The sequence below is a fragment of the Anolis carolinensis genome, chromosome 5 (genome assembly GCF_035594765.1).
Source record: "Anolis carolinensis isolate JA03-04 chromosome 5, rAnoCar3.1.pri, whole genome shotgun sequence".
Taxonomy (NCBI): domain Eukaryota; kingdom Metazoa; phylum Chordata; class Lepidosauria; order Squamata; family Dactyloidae; genus Anolis; species Anolis carolinensis.
Genome location: NC_085845.1, coordinates 67749540 through 67769694, shown reverse-complemented (window position 1 = coordinate 67769694; position 20155 = coordinate 67749540). Strand labels below are relative to the sequence as shown.

Below are 20155 nucleotides of genomic sequence, written 5' to 3'. Positions count from 1 at the left end.
ACACACACACACATACAGATCATTGGAAATGTGGAAAGGCAAGGTTATGAGAGTATACAGAAATACAATCATGGAATCATTGATTGGTAATTCAATTGCGTAGTTGCATAAACAAAGAGAGGTGTGATAATGTGTCCATACTAGAATGTGTTTGCTTTCATTGATTGTACGACTGCCATGGAATAGAGGCTTCTTGTGATAAAAATCCTGAATGGCATGCTCTGGATTCAAGGAATCATTTTCAGCAGAGGAATGCATAAACTTCAGATTTGTGGAATCTTTCTTCACTGAAACTTCAGTGGCCAAAAACTGAATTACATGATTGAATAATTCGAGATTTAGGAGTTTGTTCTGATTACCTGACATGAATGAAGCTCATAACCTTTTCCTTGTGTACTTGTGGCATGGAACAACAAATTGCTGTTCCTGGTTTGAAAGTGTCTGTTCCTGTTTAATTGCATACTACTTACTGTGAAAGTACTTGTTCCACCCCAGAAACTTCATTTTTCTGCCACAAACTTCATTAAACAAGTGAAGGATGAAGTTCTTCTTGCCAGAACAAAGTTTTCGCTTTCTACTCAACTGTCCCCTTTTTTTAAGGAACCAACCAATCAGGAACAAACATCTAAAACCCGGGAACAAACCCAGATAAACATTCCGTGTTTTCTGATTGCAGGGACATACAGACATTCAAAGATGCAGATTTTCAGCTCAGAATCAAGATATTCTCGCACCTGAAGATCTAGCGAATTAGTCATTTGTAGTGCTTCCTCCCGCATTTTGCGGGACTGGCATCTGGCTACCCTCCATTTTGCTGCAGAAGCTCCTGCAATAAAAGTACTGACTGGACGGGCCCTGAGACTGATCAGGACTGTTCCTGCCAAATCAAAATTGCTGCATCAGAAAACCTGCTTTCTTTATACCAGTCCTGCAGCTTGTGCGTGTTTGTATGTGTGTCTCTGTGTCTGTAGATAAAGAAGGGAATTTGAGAGAGTCTGTTGGGATTATGTTCAATCCTCTGCAGATGTAAAACTACTAAGAGGTTTATATTTATGATGTTAAATTGAGTCAGTCTTGAAAATAGATGGCTGTGAAGTGAGGGCTCTCCACCCATCGTTTGCTATAGCACGCTATAGCACGCAAGTGAAATTTTGTCAGCCCTGGAAAGTAATACGTTGTTTTCCCAGAGAGAATAAAGATTGAGAGGGAAGCTGTCAAACACAAAGGAGCAAAATAAAACCCACCATTTTGATTATCCTTGACTTCATAGATAAAGGGTTCAAATTCTCCCTTAATCATGGAAACCCACCCAACCTTGGGCAAGTCACAGTCTCAAACTCAGAGTAAGGCAACCTTCTTCTGAACACGTCTTATATAAAAAAAACAGACACAATAGGTTTGCCATAAGTCAAAATTATTTGAAGGCACATGACAGCAGCAAATTATTGGCCACAGATCTCTCAAAGCATTGCAAAATCTTCACAGTTTACCCAAACAACTGTGTTTGTCAAATTTTGTATGGGTGACAACATAAGCTCACGTAGGAATGTTTCTTTCTACATACAGTTATTTTGCCAAAATGATATTCAGTTTTTTTCGAAAGCATTACTATTTAGAACCAAAGTGCCACCTAGTGACAAATGAATGAAAGACTACTTGGACAGAGAGAAAAAACTCATACCCAATTTTGGAGACATTTTAATATGTGATTTAGATGTACTACTCGCGGATAGTGAACTTTTTATATTCCTCCCCATTTGAAAGTGTCATTCTTGAGCTCATCAAAATAATTTAAATCCACTCTGTACCTGCTGTTAGCTTTAATGGGACATGCCCCAATTAGAGCTTCTCTGCAGGAAGGAAAAGCCTCATGGGCTATGCTATTCCACAGAAAATCATTCTCTGTATTATATTCAGACACATGGGGCATCATTGTGTTACTGCTTAAATGCACGAATGTCCTAGAGAACTAGACAGCTGAGTGGAAATGATTCAATTAGAATGTTAAGACCAGAGAACAAGCATTGCAAAGCTGCATAAATATATTTCATTCCCTCTCCAATCTCTTTCTCACATATACACAATTTCCCATTCTGGTTTCATTATTCATCGTTATTTTTAAAATGTTTACGTTAACTATAGCAGGCAGCAAAACCCATCCCTTATCTGTTGATGGCATTCTAAATTCTTTCTGTGGAAAACAGAAAAGCCGTCAACATAAGCAAGTCTTGGAGCAATGAAAAAGCACGCTTCTGCATAATGCCATGTGTTGTAGGAAATGGAAATAGCAGGAGATGTATTGGGAAGCAAGCATTGCTTAATCAAAGTTCTAGTTATAGTATTACCAGCGGCTAGTGACCTCAGGCCTTGTTCTTATCACAAAATGTTCCACAGAAATCTCAGAAATGGGGAAGGAAGGGCTTTGTTATTTCGAAGCTGCAGTCTTCTACTGGTTGGCTTATTCCTAATGTAGATTTTTAAAAATTCTTATATACTCAACATTGACCCTGAGGCTTTTCTGCCTCATTGTTTGTTTCACATTGATATTTGCTACATGAGATCCGACCTGTTTCTCAAGTCTTTTAATCTCCTGGGCATCAGATTTCTTCACGATCATGATAAGTTGTTAATGGGATAATACATTTCCTCATTCAGGTATTTTGTCCTCTGGGAGTGCTAGAATAACAGCATTCCACTCCCTGACATCTTCCTTTCATCCATGCAGCTGAGGAATCACTAATGCAGAGCAGATTGTTCATGCAGACACAGATATTAGCTATGGAACGTGCTTCAAAAACAAAAACAAAAAAGCAAGACTTACCATATCTGAAACCTGAGAGCCTGGTTTAAGGTTAGGTGGTTATGTTTTGGGTGACACATTGTACTGCCATTATGTTCCTTCCTTCTGAAACTTTCTTCAGTTAGTTAAAGAGAAAACAGTTAAGACAGACCAAGTTTAGGTAAAGGTAAAGATAAAGGTTTTCCTCTGACATTAAGACTAGTAGTATCCGACTCTGGGGGTTGGTGCTCATCTCCATTTCTAAGCCGAAGACCCAACTTTATCTATGGACACCTCCAAGGTCATGTGGCCAGCATGACTGCATAGAGTCCCATTACCAGTACCTATTGATCTACTCACATTGGCATGTTTTTGAACTACTAGATTGGCAAAAGCTGGGGCTAACAGTGGGTATAACGTAAGTTTTGCACTCAGGAATCGGGAATCTAAAATTCAATCTGCATCATCTGCAGTTTTAATAATTACACAAATAAGGCTAAATACCTGAAAAGTATCGAATCCTGTCTGATTTTGGAAGCTAAGCATGGTCAACCCTGATTAGTACTTAAATGGGAACCAATCAATGCTGTTGGCTATATTTCAAAGGAAGGTCTTGGCAAACCACCTCTGAGTATTCATTGCCTAAGAAAACCATATGAAATTGTGGGGTCATATTATGTTAAGAGGTGACCTGAAGTCATGGACACATATCTAACAAACTCATTCCAGGGTTGTTTTCCCAGTACAGCAGAGGGAGAGGCATCCACCCCGAAGAAGTATACATTCACTAATTCACTAAAGCATATTTTAACTCAAGAGTTAATTGAGGAATCTAGCGCGTTGGAAGAAATTACTAGAGAAATGTAGCAAATTAATTATTTAATGAGTTCATTCACAAGTCAATTCCAAATGATTCACAAAACCTTTCAAATGCAATTTAGGATTTGTTTGTCAATTAATCTCTTCCAAACAAGTTTATAGAGACACTTGTGGAGTTCAGCATTTCTAAATTCCAGTGCAAACCGACCTGATCTGCACTTCATACAGTAACATATAAATCAAAATGGCATTATTCTTTGGATTTTGTACATCTATGCATATTGGGAAGCACTTCACAATTTTTTAAAAATGTATCAAAATGTGTTTTTACCATCTTTAAATGAGGATAAAATACACCCTTATGATCTGATTTTCTGCGGAAAAAGCATCCACCTGTTTAAACATCTCTACTGGCTGCCGATAAGTTTCCAGTCCCAATTCAAGGTGCAAATCATCACCTATAAAGCCCTAAACGTTTTGGAACCTGCTTATCTTCATGATCACATGAACCCTATGAACCTATGGAGGCTCTAAAATCTGCTGGGGAGGCCCTGCTCTCACTCCCACCTCTGTCTCAATCGTGGTTGGTGGGTACGAGGAAGAGGGCTTTCTCAGTGGTGGCCCCTCAGCTCTGGAACTCCCTGCCCAGGGAAATTAGACTAGCACCCACCCTGTCCACCTTTCGTAAGGACCTAAAAACATGGATGTTCCGGTGTGCTTACAAGATGCTCAGCCCAAAAATACCTAACCTCAGCTACTGCACTTTATCACAGTCCCTGTCCTATAGGTTTTAGTACTACTACTGATACGGTTCTCCACCATATTTATAACTGGTTGGTACCATCAATTAAACCCTACCCAGAGTTCCTTGCACAAATCCAGACCCTCTGAATTCCCAGTAACTATTATTACTCATTCTTAAACTGTTGCTGGTGTGTTTTATGTTGTTTTATGTGATATGATGTTTTAATTTTTAACTATGTTTTTAACCCATGTTTGATCGGGCTTGTCCCCATGTGAGCCACCCCAGCTCTCTTCGGGGAGATAGAGGCGGGATAAAAAAAAATAAAGCTATTATTATTACTATTATTATTATTATTATTATTTATTTATTTATTTATTTATTTTATTATGACACAGCAAACAAGCTAGACATGCTGGATTTCGTATCACAAAATCACAAGTCGAACACTTCCCAAGTGTCTAGGACTGTGTGATGTATATTATTATTATTATTATTATTATTATTATTATTATTATTATTATTATTTGAATACGCAGAGAGAGAGAAAAATTCAAGCAATTTTAAAATGGCAGGTTTAATGTAGAAAATGAGACAGAGTGGGTTGAGGAATGAACAAGTTTGAAACTGACATTGAACTAAAATTTACAATGGTCAGTCTATTCCTTGTCACAGAACATCTCTAAGAACTATGAGGTTTTTTCTAGAATCCAGTCCTTAAACTCTGCCACGTTTGTGTAAACACCTGGTTGTTCTGGGCGAGCACACCCTTCACCCCAGCTTGTAATGCCAGCCAAATACCACTTGTTCTGGTATTTACACGACAGAGGACCACCCGAGTCTCCCTAGAATGAAGGAAGAAAAAGTACACAGATTCTTAGTTTACAGAGAGAAGAACAAGATAGATAAATCTGAATGTGAAAAAGATAACCGAAAGAGAAATCATCTTTCTGAGTACACAAAGTTATCACCGAAGAGGAAGAACCATGTTGTTTATATGAAAACTCACATATGCAACAGAAAATCAAGGAGTTCATTGCATCTTATTTATGCAGTCTCTCCTATTGCCCCACTCTCCAGGATGCTATGCCTTGAAGGATCAGAATCTAGGAGCTAAGTCCTGGTTCTGTAAACAAAACCTGAATCCACCAACTGTATATAAGCACCCTTGAGTTTTAGCTGCCAAAGCATAGTTCTACTGTAAAAGATTAGTCAGAAAAACTTAGATACAATAAAGCTGTCTTCAAGGAGACACTAGATTCTTTAGTTTTTCACTCTGACAAACTGGTATGGCTACTACTATCACCAGACATTGATAGTAGATTGAGGTCCACATGGCGGGTGATAGCAGGGGGGGTTCGCCATGCAGTGTGATGAATCCAGCCGGCAGCGTGGGGGGGGGAATGTTTCCCTACACCCCTCATCATCCACATCATCCCTTAACCATCCCATGGGTGGAACTGTCGCCACCTGACTTCCCCCTATGGCCTTCCTGCTCTTCTCAATGAGGCTTCCTGTGTTCTCTTTTCGGCTTCCTAGGATACCTGCAGAACACTGGAAGCATGGAACCCTACATCGTCCGATGAGTTCTGGCAGACTCCATAGTTCCAATGTCCTAGGATGCTTAAAATTGTTAGTGCAATTAGGTCCTTAGTCATTAACATTTTTACTACTAACATTCATCTTGTTAGAATCAGCAACCTTGACATAACTTTACTCAGTATTGTTAGTTTGTTAGTTTGCATGTTATACTATAGGAGCATAGGCATAGCATTTATTAATGGTGACTTCCTATCAATTAGGGGTTGTTTTTTTTTACATTCTCTCTCTTCCTATCTCACTCTAACCCAGTGTTTCTCAACCTGGGGTTCGGGAACCCTGGGGGGGGGGGGTCACAAGGGGGTGTGAGAGGAGTCTCCAAAGACTATAAGAAAACATTTGTGCCAAGTTTGGTCCAGATCCATCATTGTTTGAGTCCACAGTGCTCTCTGGATGTAGGTGAATTACAACTCCAAAACTCAAAGTCAATGCCCACCAAGCCTTTCCAGTATTTTCTGTTGGTCATGGGAGTTCTGTGTGCCAAGTTTGGTTCAATTCCATCACTTGTGAAATTCAGAATGTTCTTTGATTGTAAGTTAACTATAAATCCCAGCAACTACAACTCCCAAATGACAAAATCAACCCCCCCCCCCCAACACCACTAGTATTGGGCATATCAGGTATTTGTGCCAAATTTGGTCCCGTGAATGAAAATACATCTTGCATATCAAATATTTACATTACGATTCATAACAGTAGCAAAATTACAGTTATGAAGTAGCAATTAAAATAATTTTATGGTTGAGGGTAACCACAACATGAGGAACTGTATTAAGGGGTCGTGGCATTAGGAAGATTGAGAACCACTGCTCTAACCTAAAGTCATTTTTCTTTTTTCCTATCTCTCTCTGTCTCTATCATTAATCTATGTGTTTGATTACGCATAAATAATTTTAAAGTGAAGTATAAATGTTCTAATAAGAAGACAATGCTTATCATATTCTCTACTATATCCTTTTGGTGGGACTGGTTATTGTTCTGTGTCTGCTGTTCCAATTGATTGCTCTGCTTAAGAGATTCACTATTTGTTATATTTTCCAATACATCTTTCTACCATTTGTTCAAATTGTTCAGCAAAGTGTTCCACAGAGGCAGTTCAAAAGTGATTAGACCATTATCAGTTCAGAAATTTTATGCCAGGGATGAGTTTGAGTTTCAGGGTGCTCAAAAGATGATATCACATTAGCATTTTAAAGCGGGGGCTCCTGTTTTCCTATAGTGTGACTGCCTCTTGCAGATTCCTGGGAAATATAGGTTAGGGTGGGCCTTTGGGATTCTCAGCCAGAGAGGTCCTCAGCTTCCCCAAACTACATTTCCCAGAGTTTTGCAGGAGGCAATCACACAATAGGAAAATGGGAGCCCCTGTTTTAGAACGCTAATATGATAAGGTCCTCAGTCTAATGCCCTATCTACCACAGCACAAATATTTAGGGACTTTTTGTCTTGTCTACAGAACTTAATGCAAATCCCCATCTGCCATATTTAATAGCAGTGCTGAATTCCCAAAGCATCAGCACAATCACTTCATATGTCCAAAACAGAGTTTGGAGAAGTTAGAGCCAGAATTCTGGGAATTGTAATCCAAAAAATTAAACTTTCTAAGCAATAAACCAAAGACGGCCAAGATGGCCCATGTTGCAAATTCACTTGAAAACACAAAATAGAAAGACCTTATGACAATGGCATGCCAGCATTTTTCCGAAATCAAAGTAACTGCCATTTTGGGTTTCCATTTTTCACTGTTTGGGTTTTTTGAGTACAGGAAGCACTGAATATTGATTAAAGTCATGGAAACCTTGGAGAAACACCATTCTCCATTTTCACACCTCCCCCAATTTTTACATGGGGAGGTATTAAAGAAATATGAGCGACCTGTGGACCAAAATAGAAGTTTTTCTAGCGTACATATGGTTACATTTGCATTATCCCCACCCCAATGCAGATTTTCTTAAAATCACTATTTAAAGGAAAGCCATGGGAATGGCAGAAGTGTGTGTGTGTGTGCGCGCGCGCGCAAGGAAACGATATCTGACAAAAATCCTCATCAAACTACAATGTTCAGGATATTTTGGCAGCTAAACTATTTTTAGATAAATGTTTGTAGGATACATAGGCACCGAGTCACACATAAGGCATCATTACCTTACAAGCATCCTTTCCACCTTCTGTGTAACCAGCACACAGCATCTTGTCAGTTATCCTGTGATTTTGATATCGAGTCTGACATTCTTGATTTGATATTAGGGGGATCTTGAGTTTTTGTAGCGTGTCATGTACTTGACCTAATATGAAACAGAACAGCTATGAAATATGATGACATAGGAGGACATAATGCAAGGATGTGGAAGTCAAAATAATATGCTAGCTCAGTAATTCTGAAACTCCCTGCTAGGACAAACAACAAGATTATTTTGAATTCCAACCCCATGCACCCCCTGCTTTAGCTTTGCATGGTTCACCTGATGAAACCTATAAGGATCTCATCAGAAACTGTATTCCCTCAATTTCTATACACTTAAAAAACAGAATCCCATGGGGACCATCAGACAACACAAGAGCATTCTGTGAGTTGCACCTGTGACTCCGTTTTTGAAATGTATAGAAACAGGAGGTTTTAAAGACAGGCAGGAATCGACTTCAACGGTCTCCATACACACAGAAATGCTAAATGCAGATGGGATGTGAAGGGCTGTATTTCTCCATCATCAATCCGTTAAGGTGATGGTTCAATTAGAAATAGGAACCAGTTATCCCATGTGATAGGGGTGAGTAAACTCTTGAGTTCCTTTAAGATGGAACACCATGGAACAATACCCAAAGAAAATAATTCCAAATCCCCCTCCCCCAAAATTGTGGGACGAGGTCCTTAATCTATATATATTAGAATGAGATACAATCCATGAAAATATATTAAAACCATTTAAATCAATGCAGTTTAAACGTGCTTACTCACATTGGCTGCCAATCTGTGGTATGTTTCCAGGAAACTAAGCTAATACAATTATAAAATGGCACATATCTGGTACTGGTATCTGACACTTTGGTGAGAAAAATTATTCATAGCTTGCACAGCATTGGTTTAAGCAATTTGATTATTTCAACTCAAACAGAATCAAGTCCAGTGTCTAACAAATAAAAACCAAGGCATGATGACATTGGGCCTCGGGTGCTTGGGTGAGCAGTAAGGATGGAAAGAATATTTTTAAAATATTCAAAACATGATTGGAAAACATCTTTCTTGGATGTTGAGAAATCCCAAGGAGAAGAACCCTGGAATGACAAAAATCTTTGCAGTTCAGGTTTTGTTTGCGAACTATCACATTCTTTGCAGAAAACAATTATTTTCTGTGCAAATACCTATTTTGTCTGAATGTTATGCAAAATAAATCCTAAATGACATTTTCTGCATACTAATTTTTGTTACTGAAATATTATTCATACATGTGAATTTTGTGCAGAAGAAGTCCAAACTGCAGATATTCACAAAATTAGCTTTGTTTTCAAACTCCTGTTCACAGCAATAAGAATATTGCTAAAATGAAAAAGTCTTCCTTCAATGCCTACATTGAGAGAAAGGTGAGTTAAAAATGAAGTGATGAAAACCATATCCCTGGAGCCAAATGATGTCCCAGACAGGTATCATTTAGCTTGGATGGAGTTCGAATAAGGTCATCTAGATGCACTCCAAATACCTTTCCCCATCCTCCATTTAAAAGCAAATTGATGTTTCCAGATTTCCTCTTTGAGCTATAACAGAGGAAGAAAGGAGAAGGAAATGTTGATGAGGTTCAAGGCTCATGCTAAGCCATCACTTGGCTTCTGATTCATTGGAGCTGGAATCTTTGGAGCTATAGTCGCAAAGGATATCTTTTCCAATCTCTGAGCACAACACCATAGGTGGGAAACCCAATTATTGAGAGGATAACAATGGTATCTATAGATAATGCATATTTATCTTTCAACCAACACTACCTGTGGATGAATAGATGAGTAATGTGGCAAATAACACATTTCCTAGTATAAGATCTACTCATGGATTTAAGACTTTCTTATTCTCCAGATATAAAAGCTTTGATCTAACATTGCTCTATTATTTGCAAAGACAAGTATGTTGGTTACTAAGTATAATTTTCCAAACCTCTCTCTTTTGTGTAACCCCATCCAGTTACCCAGCACTCCGTGTACTTTGTGTTCATTCCTTCAGTCGGCAAGCACAGAGGTTGCTGTAAGTCTAAAAGAAATAGATAGCAGTGGGAAGGTTTTTATTCTTAAAATACATCATATACTTATTGGAACACCAATCCTTTCTTTTTTCTTTTCTTGGTATGAAATACAAGCAGTCCCCAGATTATGAACAAGATAGGTTTGTTCTTGAGATGAGTTTGTATGTTAGTTGAAACAGGTACATTTTTCAAGTATAACTCTAATCAAAAACAATATTTTTGCTTTCAATATCATAGGGAAGTGTTAACACTCCTGCAATGTTTGTTTGCTGTCTATGCCTCTGTTCAGAAAATTTCACCTTATTTTCTGTCCCTGTGACAATTGGATTTTGAAATTTTTGGGTTGTTGTCGAAACAAGGATTGGTGATAAAACTTCAGTGGAGATACCTTTCCTATAGTAACTCTTATAGGAGTGAATTTTTCCTTCCTAGGGGTAAATTTTCCGTCTCTTCCTGTTGTCTCGCCCCTGTTTGTAACTAGGAATCCTGTGTAACTTGAATGTTTGTGACTCGGGGACTGCCTGTAATAGATAGCTAAAGCTTATACCATCAACCAATATTACTTTCAGAGGTAGTAATATTGAATTCCTTAAGACAACATTAAGGATTTTGTAATAAGTGTAAAAGTTTCACCTACCACTGAAGTTCATAGGTCGGTCAAGTCTCAGTAATGCAATGTCATATCCCGTTTCTGAAATCCTATACTTAGAATGAACTATAATCTCTTTGACTTTGAAAACAGAGGTATCTTGTTTTATTTCTGATTGTCTCAAAATGCCGGTATAAATACGCCAAATTTCAGGAAAGACAAGGCTAAGGAGAGGAACAAAGAAGATTTAGATGAAACACAAAGTGTAAGGCTGTTTTGCATTACCTGGATAAAATATCAAAATAGGCAAACCAAACATAAGTACCACTATTTGCTTTCTCTTGTGTTTTACCTTTGTTATTTACTCTTTTCATTTATAGTCTTGTGGGATCTAGTTCATCAATGTTATGCACCCAATATCTCAGGACCTAAACTAATCCTCAGGATAAAAGGGGAGTCTCAGGACAAGAGCACTTACTTGAAAAGTTATTTTCCTCACTAAATAGATCTTGTGCTTTCATCTGATTGGCCTACACTATATGGCGTAACCCTAGTGCAAAGTATGTTCCTTTGAAATATGGAAAGATTACTTTAATAATATTCAAACACATGTTGAAAACATGTTTTAAGTGTTGAGGAGCTTAGGTGAGAATTTTCAGATTTTGGTATTAATTCTGTGCAAAATTTAAATGCAGCGGTTTCGCACAAAAATCATATTTTCCTGTGCAGGAAATGATACTTCTACATAGAAATAATATTTCCTGCACAGAAAATACTGCAATTGGGCACTTATTATGTTCAAAATTCACACATTGATAATTTCCCCTAGTCCAAGGCATAACTCCAATTAGTGCCAACTATCATGTGTCTTCAAGTTGACTACAGCTTGGGATGAATACATTTTGGCACTTTTTAGAAAAGTCTGGGCATTGAGACATCAGCAAGCTGGTTTTTATGGCTGAATGGCTATTTGAAGAGTAGTTCCATAATGCAAAATAATTTAGAAATCAGGCTCCATTGATAAACTTCAGTGGACACTCATGGGGATTTGGTTAATCTGTTAACATTCATGAGTAAACCAATTTTTTATTTTAAAAAACTGAAAATTTTCAGGCGGGTTGAACCTCTAACCCACCCCCCCCCCACCCCGGCCCTGCTTAATGCAACCATATTGTGTAGCCCTAGAACAGTGGTTCTCAATCTGTGGGTCCCCAGACGTTTTGGCCTTCAACTCCCAGAAATCCTAACAGCTGGTAAACTGACTGGGATTTCTGGGAGGTGTAGGCCAAAACACCTAGGGACCCACAGATTAAGAGCCACTAGAATGTAATGCATGGACCACATTATTTAGGGAAAACACACAAGCTAGGAAAGGCTGCAGCAGTTAAGCCTTCTGAGAAGAGTGATATTCTTCTCCCTTGCCTCCCTCTTGCTGAGTTCACTGAGTGCAAGCAATGTTTGCACTTTGAACCCAGTTTATGCTGGGATCAAAGGGGGCAAGTAGGAGGAGGTGAAAGAAATGGACACACTTTCAAAACAGCTGAAAAAATTAGAAAAGCAGAAAAGTTACAGGGACTATTCCAGTCAAATCAGAACAGTTGGAGTATATAATGGTCAAAAAGGGGGGGAAATGACACGATAAAATTGTAGTGCAATGGGAGTGACTCTGCAACTCCTCAAGCCCTGACAATTGTCCACTTCTGTTCTAGAGCAGTGGTTCTCAAACTGTGGGTTGCCAGGTGTTTTGACCTACAACTCCCAGAAATCCCAGCCACTCTACCAGCTGTTAAGATTTCTGAGAGTTGAAGGCCAAAACATCTAGGGACCCACAGATTGAGAACCACTGTTCTAGAGGGTGCATAGATTGACCCACAGATTGAGAACCACTGTTCTAGAGGGTGCATAGAGGCAGTCTCAGTGACTAAAGCCCCTTACACACAGCTGAATAAAATCCCACATTATTTGCTTTGAACAAGGATATATGGCAGTGGGGACTCAGATAGCCCAGATCAAAGCAGATATTGTGGGATTTTATGCCTTGATATTCTGGGTTATATGACTGTGTGGAAGGGCCCTAAGTAAATCAATGGAAGGGGATTAAAAGTTTGCACTGAAGGCATGGTGGGATCCTCTGAAGTCCATTAAAGGATATGTGCAGGCCCAGAATTTAGACAATTTCCACTCCTCCCCTAAACTATTCTCCATTTCATGGTCAATTTGCAGAAGGATATACTAAACATCATATAATACATCTCTTTTTTTTCAGATAACTGTTTATTACACTTGAGAAGCACTATAGTTCAGTGCTAAAAGACAAATTTGTCATGCAAACGATCCTAGAGACAACCAAAGGCATTTCCAAACCAGACTGGGAAAAACTCCAGTCTCAACACTTAAGCATCAGTGAGCTAGATGGTTTCTCTCTCTAAGGCAACTTCCCATGTGCCACTAGCCTTCAAAGGTTCAATCAACAATTCTAGAAAATCCTTACAAGTTATGCCTCTTTAAGAAATGAACAGAATCTTTTTTAATAATACTGTTTCCAAAGCTCATATCTTTCTAATCAAAAATATTTCAACAAATGTTGAGGCTTTTACTCACTCATCTGTGCAATGGGCAGCTGTCAATATCCATTGGTTACTGATAATGGAACCACCACATAGATGACTCTGCGTAGATAGCTTCACGTGTAAACTGACTTGCCAAGGCCACTCAGCTACGGAAGCATTTACTCCTCCAACAATTCTTCCAATCCGACCAGATTCCTGTACACATACTAGAGAATGAATAAAGGTATCAATCCAATTTTGATTCAGACTTTTTAACATTACCCCACAGTTTAGTTAATTTGAACATATTGTACAGATTACTTAAGTGAATATAAGTTTGCATTTTATTCAGTGAGATTTTAATATGCTTCTTGTGATTTTTGCCAGACTTCCTTGCAATTATCATAACAATTAAAATAAACTGAGACAAAATACATTGCCACAAGCTATTCATTTGTGTGTTTTCTCACCAATGTGTGGATACTAGATGAATACTGGCAATAATCTAAATCAGGATTTAACCAAACTCCTAAATATACAAATTTACTTTATGTCTATCTAATGATATACATATAAGGAGCCCCGGTGGCGAAGTGCGTTAAAGCGCTGAGCTGCTGAACTTGCAGACCGAAAGGTTCCAGGTTCAAACCCCGGGAGCGGCATGAGTGGCCGCTGTTAGCTCCAGCTCCTGCCAACCTAGCAGTTCGAAAACATGCCAATGTGAGTAGATCAATAGGTACCGCTCCGGCGGGAAGGTAACGGCACTCCATGCAGTCATGCCAGCCACATGACCTTGGAGGTGTCTACGGACAACGCCGGCTCTTCGGCTTAGAAATGGAGATGAGCACCAACCCCCAGAGTCAGACATGACTGGACTTAACGTCAGGGGAAACCTTTACCTTTTTAATGATATACATAACTGGTAATTTTGGCTATAAGAAGTTAGAGGCATTGAAATAATTTTTTCTACTGACATTTTTTCAAAAACCAAAGATAGAATGGCATGGGAAATCCAGTCATTGCCTTCTTTTAACCCTATTCTCAGAAATAAAAATTGAAAGATGAAAATACATATCAGAGACACATCTCTAACTGCAGAAGTCCCTTTCTCCTTTCTCATATCCATTAGAGAAGCATTGAAGTTACTGTTCCAAAAAGTGGAAAGCTTGCAAAGGCATATGTGGCAGGAGAGATGCACATCTTCATGGAATCCACAGTCTGCCAAACAGCCCAAAGCAAGAAAGGCAGAGAATACATAGTCAGTGGATCCATCAGTCATGTGAAGTGGGACAACTGCAGTAAAGGTGTAGGGGGAAAGGGTCAATCCAAGTCACCCCTGACCATCTGAACATTTGCAGGAGACTTTGGCAAAGATGTGCATGCTACACTTATATTATTCATCAGGTAACCACTTATGGCGGCATAATAAGCATAGCCTGGGGACATCAATTTTTTAGGCTACAACTCTTCAACCCTGAACATAAGCAAGGTTCAGGTTTAATGAGAGAATAACATTTCTTTTCATCAGAACCATCAGGTAGAACTAAACACAGGAAAAAGAAGCTTTGGTACTTCATTTCTTTTTAAAGGAGAAACGGGTTCCCATATTGAAATTTAGATAGGTGGTGAAATTTACATGTTAAAAGGCTAAAGGTGAAAGTAAAGGTTTCCCCTGATATTAAGTCTAGTCAGTCCGACTCTGGGGGCTGGTGCTCATCATTTCTAATCTGAAAAGCCCGCATTGTCCATAGATACCTTCAAGGTCATGTGGCCAGCTAGCATGACTACATGGAGCGCTGTTACTTTCCTGCCAGAGCGGTACCTATTGATACTCACATTTGCATGTTTTCGAATTGCTAGGTTGGCAGAAGCTGGGGCTAACAGCGGAAGCTCACCCCACTCCCCGAATTCTAGCCACTGACTTTTCGGTCAGCAAGTTCAGCAGCTCAGTAGTTTAACCCACTGCACCACCAGAGGCTCCGTTAAAAGGCTACTTTCCATCAAAACAAATATGTATCAAATCCAATTATAACTTTGCAGTTGTGTTGAGAACGTACACTGAACAGATTCCAAGGCATTTCCTCCCTTATAATCAAGTTGATGATCAGAAATGATTTGAGATCCAAGTCTAGGTCTCAAATCTGACAAAAGTTAAGCCTTAAGAGCTTCCTCTAGTAACCCTGCTTAAGAAGAAGAGTAAACACACACTAGCAAACAGAAGCTGATGGTCACTTGATAGCAAGAAAGAACTGTCATGGGAATGTTTGTACAGAACTGTTTGTGTAGAGCTGCCTCAGAAAGTTCAGGGACATGAGCAAAATTTTGAACAGTTAAATTCTGATTTATAGAACGCATTTAGCAGTGCTTTTACCAAAGAGGAAGAGGTATCAAAATGTCTAAATTGGGGAGTATATGGATTTTCTTCCCTTAAACAATATAAACAATGTGTATATATGTTGACCTATATATGATGGCCTTATCAAATTTCCATATTAGCTACTAATTGAAAAGAATTGTTCATGTTTCTTTTTGACCAGCTTTTTATTCACTACAGTAGAGTCTCACTTATCCAAGCTAAACGGGCTGGCAGAAGCTTGGATAAGCGAATATCTTAGATAATAAGGAGGGATTAAGGAAAAGCCTATTAAACATCAAATTAGGTTATGATTTTACAAATTAAGCACCAAAACTTCATGATATACAACAAATTTGACAGAAAAAGTAGTTCAATACGCAGTAATGTTATGTTGTAATTACTGTATTTACAAAGTTAGCACCAAAATATCATGATATATTGAAAACATTGACTACAAAAATGGCTTGGATTATCCAGAGGCTTCGATAAGCGAGGCTTGGATCAGTGAGACTCTACTGTACTACTATTCACAGATGCTACAGTCCTCCTTCTGGCACTCAACAACTTCTGAATATTTTACTCAAATGGATAATTGTGTGGCAATTATAGGGTAGAAATTGTGGTTTTCTAACTCCTCTCCTTCGTGCCATCCAAATAGGGGTAGATTTAGTTAAAGTTCTTAAAATCTAATTAGAAATTTCTAATTTAAATTCATTTCAGATAAGACAAAGCTGTTTCTAATCAGTCAAAGTGCATAGCAGGAAGTTTCCCCCTTTACTGGATGGGACTACTTTCATCCCAAAAACTCAGACTTGGGCTTGGGCAATTCAACCCAAAATCTGCAAACCCAGGTTTCAGCAGAAGCCAGGACAACATTCACAATAAAAGCACCAGTGTCAACAATTCATTGTCTACACTAGTTTTAAAATGTCTCCAGCTCTGGCAATCTAAATTATGAATTGGGGACTACCATTACATATTCTCAGGGTTTTGGTTTTTTTACTGTACCGCAACCTTGCTTTACAATAAACTCTAGAGTATCCTGGGGCTTTGTGGTCATCTAGACAGTTGGACCAAGTCTATTTCAGCCTGATCTGCTGTCCAGATGTACCTAACTACTATCATCCTTTCCCTCAGTTCAGGAAAGGGGATGGATCGTATTCGTGTCACTGTCACTACTCCTTGCTAGGCACAGAGCTGTTTACATGTGCCTGGCTGTGACTTGTTACATCTGGTGAAATCAGAATGAGATGCCTGTGTGAGCAGTAGGTAGTAGACTTGTGCATTTGAAACAAAAATATCATGATTTTATTTGGAAGTTTAGCACATCCAAATGGGTTTCCGATGCGCATTCATGCATCCACTGCAACATTGAGATTTTGAAGCTTATTAATCCATTGCTCAGATGTCTTCATGTGTCTTCGGATGTATGACTCAGCTATAACTGTGCAAGTCAATCAAGCCTGGTGGCTGGGATGCAAAGCCTAACAGTAGGCATGCCTCTCAGCCAATGAGGGCTTACAGTTGAGGGAGGGGGCGGGGTTATCAGCGCATCTGATCACCATTAGCCTTTAAAAACTTAATCTCATGGCAAGCAAGCCTCATTGCTCTGGGGAAAGGGACGGTGGAGGATGACTGGCAGGCTGCAGCTGGGTGCTTGCTGTGCTTGGTGGGAGAAGAAGGGAGAAAGGAGCAGGAAGAGCAGTAGATATTGTGAGAGAGCGATTTTGGGAGAGATATTGGAAGAAAGGGAGAGAGAGAGAAGAAATTAAAAAGGGAGAAAGTGTTTGGAAAAAGGGAGAAAAAGTTGCAGAAGAAGAATGAAAAGCAATAGTGGGGTTCGTTTGACACAAGTTTGCTACTGGGTTTAAAAGGCTGGCCGTTTGTCTTTTTAATTTGAAATACAAATTAAGTTAGGGGAGGGGGATTTGTAGTTTGAGGAAATCAATATATCAGCTTCTAAAATCTGTGTTTGTATAAATTAAAACGTTTGTGGTTTGTTTGCCTTCTCCATATTATTATTACCTTTTCATGTTGTTTTAAAACATTCAAAACCTGCAGCCCCATGCAGTAAGGGCCCTATTGTTTCCCTTCTATATATCCTACAGGTATATTGCAGGCAAAGCATTCCTTTTTCTCAAAATTCCACAACTTTGCCCATTAGCAGTTGCTTAAGATCAATATATCAGCTTCTAAGAACAGTGTTTGGGTAAATTCAAAGTCCAAACACTAGCTTGCAAGTCTATTCCTGGGGGGAATGATCCTCTATTACCGTGTGTCATTCTCTAGAAAATTTAAGGAGGTAGCTCTTTTATTTTATTTTTTAAAAAATGTATTTCATAAAAAATTAAAACTTCCCTAAAGATCAATGGATCACCTAAACGTTCTGAAATTTGGTGAGCTAACCGTAGAGGATGTGTCCTTCCACTTTAGCAAATTTGGTCAGGATAACTTAAAAATGAGGGTGAGAGAATCCCCTGAAGTTTCCCCACTGCCAGTGATGTTTCCCTATTGCGCAATCGTGTCCACCATTAACGAAGTACAGTGTTCCCTCACTACTTTGCGGTTCACTTTTCGCGGATTCTCTGTTTCGCGGTTTTTCAATAAACTCTAAAAGACTATTATAAATCTTTAAAATTTATAATTTACAGTCTAAGGAAGGGAGGAAGGAGAAGCCAAAGGAAGAGCCCAAGTGGCAACAGGAGGAGAAGGAGGTGATTTATCAACACACGATTGGTTAATAAAGACTTAAAATAGTGTATAACTACTAAAATGATGTATAAATATTAAAATAAATATAGTGTCCCTACATCGCGAATTTTCACTTATTGTGGGTGGTCCTGGAACCTAACCCCAGCGATAAGTGAGGGAATACTGTACTTACAAAGTTTTGGAAGTTTTGTAAAGTTTTGAAATTTTTAGCCCCAAAATTCCGAAGGGACTTTTGAACACATTGTAGAACCATTTTTTTTTTATTGCTCATGCCTAGTAGGAATGTGGGGGTAATTCTGCCTTCTTGTTGGTTGTTCGGGCACCACAATTTGATCTCAGCAAATGCAATGGGCAATAGCCAAGGGCTCACAGGGGGCTCAATGGCCGGTAAGGGTGACATGAGGACAAGGGGATGGGCTAGCAAGATAACGGGCTGGATCCTCTGGACACATGGCCCCAGATTCAGAAGGTATATGCTGGATCTAGGGCAACTCCAGGGCACAAATATACATATTAACCTGCCCCATGTACATACAGCTCCAGAGATATTGAATCTGGACATGAAATGCATGCATTTTACCTTTTGAACTTTCTAATGCATGTGTGCTCTGGTCAGAACTGTCTTTATTACCCAATTACAATAACGTAATTCTAATAAAGGCCAACTCATAACTACATACTCTCAACTTTACTCACCTGGGCTGATTTTAGTTTGACACAGTCTTAAAGTATAACCAGAAACCTTTCCATTTGCAGGCATAATACTGTAAGGAGACCCATTAGTGGACATTCTTAAATGGCATTTACATTTCCTAAAAAGTAAACAAATCAAGTTTGTATCATTCTAAACAGTATCTATCATTACCTCACACAACAATTTTAATTCCACCTTTTTATACTATGGACTTTTTTAATTGAGCCAATCTAGACAGACTCTACTAAAAACTCACCCTTCTTGGTTGCACAGAGTTTTGTCGGAATTGTAAGTGAAAAACTGGCAGCGGATGGTGTCTGTACAAAGCTGTTGACATGCCTTATGCCCACTGACATATTCCTCACTCAGTTCAGTCCCCAGAAAGTTTAAATCAGAAAAAGTAGGAGAATGACAAGCTGTAATTTTTGAGAAACATTGTTTTTAAAAATTCCCAGCAATTTAGCATGACATGGAAAGAAATTGGTTGAATATGAATGGATGAATTAAGAGTGTTTTTGTGTTCTGCTAAGTACAGCATATACATTACCTGGTGTAGCAATTCGACAGTTTTGAAGACTGTAACCTGTCAGAGTATTTTCCATTTCTTCAAATCCATCTGGTGTTCCACTTTTTGATGTCATCATTACACAAGTATACCTGAAACAAACACACTGAATAATCAAAACTAATGTTGACACACAGTGTTTCTGACTTTCTGGGACTGAATAAGATATTACATTCTGAAAACCTACAATTCCTGGTTTTGCCAGAACTGAAAACAAGTCTAATTTCCTGCCCATTAAAAACAGCAATCCTGTATAGTTCTGTGTATAGTTCACATTAGGCTAAGCTATATACCACCACCCCCTACTTACTGAACAACATCTGAAGCCCCCTCCCACTTGCATTTCCTGCTTTCTGTGTAGTAGAGATGGACAAAATACTCAAAAATATTGTGGGAAATGGTCAAAAACATGTCTTCAAAATGTTAGAAAACTCTGATATGAAGAATCTTGAACTGATTACAAAATTCACAGTTTTTTTTAAATTTCTGGCCAAAATTCATACATTACTGTTTTGTTTGTAAAACCAC

At 38.8% G+C, this 20155-nt stretch overlaps 1 protein-coding gene across 3 annotated transcripts in view; it reads right to left on the bottom strand.

Annotated features, from left to right (window-relative positions):
- Positions 1 to 4898: 4898 nt before the first annotated feature.
- The window catches only part of klkb1 (kallikrein B1), a 31213-nt gene continuing 15956 nt past the window's right edge, over positions 4899 to 20155 (bottom strand). For all 3 annotated transcript variants that reach the window (XM_003221599.4, XM_062981466.1, XM_062981467.1), the window contains 8 exons: positions 19610 to 19719; positions 19319 to 19478; positions 19065 to 19180; positions 13353 to 13527; positions 10800 to 10975; positions 10078 to 10170; positions 8082 to 8221; positions 4899 to 5185 (listed from right to left, as the gene is read on the bottom strand). In XM_003221599.4, the coding sequence (XP_003221647.1) occupies positions 5030 to 5185; positions 8082 to 8221; positions 10078 to 10170; positions 10800 to 10975; positions 13353 to 13527; positions 19065 to 19180; positions 19319 to 19478; positions 19610 to 19719 (1126 nt within the window). In that variant the 3' untranslated portion in view covers positions 4899 to 5029. The remainder of the gene's footprint in view (positions 5186 to 8081; positions 8222 to 10077; positions 10171 to 10799; positions 10976 to 13352; positions 13528 to 19064; positions 19181 to 19318; positions 19479 to 19609; positions 19720 to 20155) is intronic.